Below are 5,321 nucleotides of genomic sequence, written 5' to 3' on the forward strand. Positions count from 1 at the left end.
CAAACAAATGCTACAAAGTTTCTATGATAATGACATGCAACAAATGGCTTGATTTTGATAATTCAATCCTGAAGGCCAAAGTCAAGGTCAAAATCTTAAAAGATAGCTAACACCGGATAATATCTGGTAGACATTTGAATGCAGTCTCTGTGTATTGAGGTTTTTGAGTTACACAGTAAATCGATATTGTTCACTACAAATAATGTCACCATTTAGTAAAACGTGATGTGAGCACCAGACGTAATGCATGTATACATTTGTTTTGTTCTGTATTAGTTTTAAATATGAAATGCTACAACTGCACATGTCTGCCTTAACTTTGATAGTCCAAGGTCAAGGTCAAGGTAAACAGTCACTGTCTCGAAAAAAAGCTTGTCATATATGTGATCATATGGGGTTAGACACTTGAATGGAATCTCTGTGTATTAATCATATGGAGTTAGACACTTGAATGGAATCTCTATGTATTAAACTTTTTTTCAGTTATACAGTAATATATTGATTTTGCACATCAACACAATTCTGTAAAAAGTTATGTGACCACCAAAAGTAATACTTGTGTGTATTTTTTTTTAATATTACCTATATGGCCCCAAAAAATTGTTTGGTTCCGGTTACCCGACCTCACCTAGTTTTCACAACCGACCCTAAACATTTTTTTGACGTATTCGAGAAAAAAAATAAAATCACGGTTATTCTGAAGTCTTGAAAGAAATAGTGGATGCGGAAACTGACATCAACTTATAAAGACAATATAAATCTAAAACTATTCTTCCTATCTGTAATGTCTGTACATCTAATGAGAAGAAACCAAAAAGTTATAATAACACAGAAGCATTTGGAAAACAACGGAAAACATATAATTACCCGAACTAGACACATATGAAAAAAATACCACCAATGGCATTGTAGCACAACTGTACAATTTTTAAAAATGTTTATCCATATGTTAGTTCATGCTAACAATAGTTTTCATTTGCTGAATGACTATCCAGTTGCCTATCCAACCATGTTGCTATCTTTACGATATATGCTATCATTTGGCTGTTGCTATGGGCGTGATCATGTTGTTAGATATATTTGCATATATTTGTGTATGCTTTTGTTCACTTGTGTATGAATTCCTGATATTATCTTTGCAATATACGTGATCATTTGGCTGTTACTATGGGCGTGGTCTTGTTGCTAGGCATATTTACATACATTTTTTTGAATGTTTATTCAATTGTCTAGTAATCGCCATTGTTATCTTCGCAATATATGTGATCATTTGGCTGTTGCTATGGGCGTGCTCTTGTTGCTAGGCACATTTGCATACATTTTTTGAACGTTTAGTCAAGTCTATTAAACCCTGTTGTTACCTTTGTGAAATACACGACCGTTTGGCTGTTGTTATGGGCGTGGTCATGGTTGCTAGGGTATTTGCATTACATTTTTTGAATGTTTGCTCACTTGCCTACCAGATGACGTTGTTATTTGACCAAAATATACTGCCATTTGGTTGTTGCTAAGGGCGTGGTCATGGTTGCTAGGGTTAATTTTGTCAAAATGTTTTGAAGAAAATCTGCAGAATAACACTTTCAGAAACATCTCACCAAGTTTCAGACTCACTGACCAAGTACTTTTTGAGATATAAGTTTTTGACCAAAAATGAACATTTGTACACCTAATTTGCATATCACTCATGGAATCATTGTATGCTTAATATTTCTTCGTCCATACTTCCCTAGATGCATTCCCATTAAATTTCAGCCCAATCTGCTCAGTAGTTTTGGAATTACAGATTTTTAATCAAAAAGACACATTTTTAGCCCTAATTTGCATATTACTGATGGAATCAACATGTCATGAACAAATCTTACTTTACACCCCCTTAAGAATGTTCCCACCAAATTTCGCACCAATCCGCCAAGTAGTTTCTGAGTTTAAGGTTTTTGACCAAAAATCACATTTTTTGACCCAAATCACACACCTGTCATGCGATCATTTTGATTTGAACAATTTCCCAACTAGACACCCAAGGTAATGGACCCACCAAATATCATGGCAATCGGTTCAGCGGTTTTTGACTTTAAGTTGTTTACACACACACACACACATCCACACACACACAGAGACAGACGGACGCCGGGCGATCCCTATAGCACTACTGAACCTCAGTTCAGTTGTGCTAAAAATATATATATATAATTTAAATATAAAAAATCTACCTACCCCACCTATTCTAAAATTGAGCATAATCAGAACCACACATTTTTTTCTTAGGCCTAATATAAACAATACTTCACAGCCAAACAAACACTACTCACTGCAAAATGTCTGTGATATGAAACATCATATGCTTATTTATACAATCTTAAATTTTCATTTCTAATTTGATAAAACTACAACATTCCTATGATAACACAGTGATACTATTATTTGATTAAATCAAACATTGTTAAATCTGCAACACACAATGTTAATGACTGTAAAATAGTATGCAAGTTGGTGGTATTAATCATGCTTCCTTTCATAATTAGAATTTGCTTCATACCCCACACTTCACATATGTATGTGTTTATCACCTATGTGGATTCTTATATGTATGATTACACTCCCGTTTTGGCTAAATCTCTTCCCACACATCTCACATGTGTATGGCTTTTCCCCTGTGTGGATTCATTTATGTATAGCCACATTAGATTTCATACTGAAAGCTATTCCACACACTTCACATTTGTATAGCTATTCATCAGTGTGGATTCTATTATGAATGGTCATATGTGCTTTCTGACTGAAAGTCTTTCCACACACATCACATTTCCATGGCTTTTCACCTGTGTGGATTCTCGTATGTCTGGTTACACCCCCTTGTTGGCTAAATCTCTTCCCACACACATCACATTTGTATGGCTTTTCCCCTGTGTGGATTCGTTTATGCTCAGTCACATTAGATTTATTACTGAAGGCTATTCCACACACTTCACATTTATATGGCTTTTCACCAGTGTGGATTCGTCTATGTATAGTCATATTAGATTTTGTACTGAAAGTCTTCCCACACACGTCACATTTGTATATTTTTTCGCCTGTGTGGATTCTTCTATGTATGGTCAGATTTTCTTGTGTTCTAAATGCTTTTCCACACACTTCACATTTATATGGCTTTTCACCTGTGTGGATTCGTCTATGTTTGGTCATACTTCCTTTATCATTGAAAGTCTTTCCACACATATCACATTCATATGGCTTTTCACCTGTGTGGGTTCTTGTATGTTTTGTCAAACTTCCATTCTCACTGAAAGCCTTACCGCACACTTCACATTTGTATGGTTTTTCACCAGTGTGGATTCGTTTATGGTTAGTCATATTTCCTTTCACACTGAAAGACTTTCCACACACATCACATTTGTATGGCTTTTCACCTGTGTGGGTTCTTTGATGGTTGGTTATACTTACTGTCTGATTGAAAGTCTTACCACACACTTCACATTTGTATGGTTTTTCACCTGTGTGGATTCTTCTATGTACAGTCATACAACTTACCGAACGGAAAGTCTTACCACACACGTCACATTTGTATGGCTTTTCACCTGTATGGATTCTCCTGTGTAAGGCCATTTTTCCTTGCCGGCTGAAAGTCTTTCCACACACTTCACATTTGTATGGCTTTTCCCCGGTGTGGATTCTTGTATGAGTAGTCATAAATACTTTTTCACGGAAAGCCTTTCCACAGACATCACATTTATATGGTTTTTCACCTGTGTGGATTCTTCTATGTATCCTCATACTTCCTTTCATACGGAAAGCCTTTCCACAGACACCACATTTGTATGATTTTTCACCTGTGTGGATTCTTCTATGTAATTTCATACATTCTGTCGAATTGAAACTCTTTCCACATACTTCACATTTGTATGGCTTGTGACCTGTATGGATCCTTGTGTGTATGGTTAAAACCCCTTGGTGACTAAATTTCTTTCCACACACATCACATTTGTATGGCCTTTCACCTGTGTGGATTCTTTTATGTACGGTCAGATTTCCTTTCTGACTGAAAGTCTTTCCACACACGTCACATTGGTATGGCTTTTCACCTGTGTGGATTCTTCTGTGGCTGGCCATATTTCCTTTAATACGGAAAGCCTTTCCACACACGCCACATTGGTAAGGTTTTTCACCTGTGTGGATTCTGTTATGTGTTCTCATACTTCCTTTTGTAGCAAAGGTTTTTCCACATATGTCACATTGGTATGGCTTTTCACCTGTGTGGATTCTTTGATGCTTGTTCAAAGTGTCTTTCAAACTAAAAGTCTTTCCACACACATCACATTTCCATGGCTTTTCACCTGTGTGGGTTCTTCTATGGTTGGTTACATTCCATTGTTGGCTAAATCTCTTTCCACACACGTCACATTTGTACAGTTTTTCACCAGTGTGGAGTCTTCTATGTATGGTCATATTTACTTTTACACTGAATCTCTTTCCACACACTTCACATTGGTACGGTTTTTCACCTGTGTGGAGTCTTCTATGTATGGTCATATGTGCTTGTACACGGAAACCCTTTCCACATATGTCACATTTGTATGGCTTTTCACCTGTGTGGAGTCTCCTGTGTATCCTCATACTTCCTTTAATGCTGAAAGTCTTTCCACACACATCACATTTGTATGGCTTTTCACCTGTGTGGATTCTTTTATGCCTGGTCATGCTTCCTTTCTGACTGAAAGTCTTTCCACACACATCACATTTGTATGGCTTTTCACCTGTGTGGATTCTTTGATGCTTGGTAAAAGTGTCTTTCAAACTGAAAGTCTTTCCACATACGTCACATTTGTACATAATTTTACCTGTTGGGATTCTTTTATGACTGGTCATCTGTCCGTTCATTTGTGAACGTCTTTCCACGCACTTCCCAATTGTATGGCTTGTGTGATTTCTTCTATGTTTTGGCATACTTCCTGTCCATTGAAAGTCTTACTACATATGTGGATTTGTTTATCTGTGGCCATATGTTCTTTCTTACTGAAAGTCTTAACACATACTTCTATGACTTGGTCACCTCTTTGGGATTTTTGATAGCTACATTTATATTGCCTGTGCCAATAACATTGTTTGATGTGATACACTTGTGTTCTTGTTATCTTGATAAAGTCCTCGCTTGTATAGTAAGTATTTTGTATATCAAGCTGTATACCAGTACTGCTTCTACTGTTGCTTCACCTTGTTTTTAGCTGAAGTACATCTTTTATACCAGTTGATCACCAATGTACATAAGTCCTCTTTTCACCAAGATTACAGAGTATCACTGAAAGAATAAACAAATTGTATAATAT

General features: G+C 36.5%; 1 protein-coding gene across 1 annotated transcript; it reads right to left on the bottom strand.

Annotated features, from left to right (window-relative positions):
* Window positions 1-2,727: 2,727 nt before the first annotated feature.
* On the bottom strand, window positions 2,728-4,941 carry LOC144434253 (uncharacterized). The gene is made up of 2 exons (XM_078122709.1): window positions 3,258-4,941; window positions 2,728-3,173 (listed from the first exon to the last, which is right to left on the bottom strand). Exons 1-2 carry the CDS (start codon window positions 4,939-4,941, stop codon window positions 2,728-2,730), a joined length of 2,130 nt encoding a protein of 709 aa, XP_077978835.1.
* Window positions 4,942-5,321: the final 380 nt, after the last annotated feature.

Source organism: Glandiceps talaboti, chromosome 1 (assembly GCF_964340395.1).
Source record: "Glandiceps talaboti chromosome 1, keGlaTala1.1, whole genome shotgun sequence".
Taxonomy (NCBI): domain Eukaryota; kingdom Metazoa; phylum Hemichordata; class Enteropneusta; family Spengelidae; genus Glandiceps; species Glandiceps talaboti.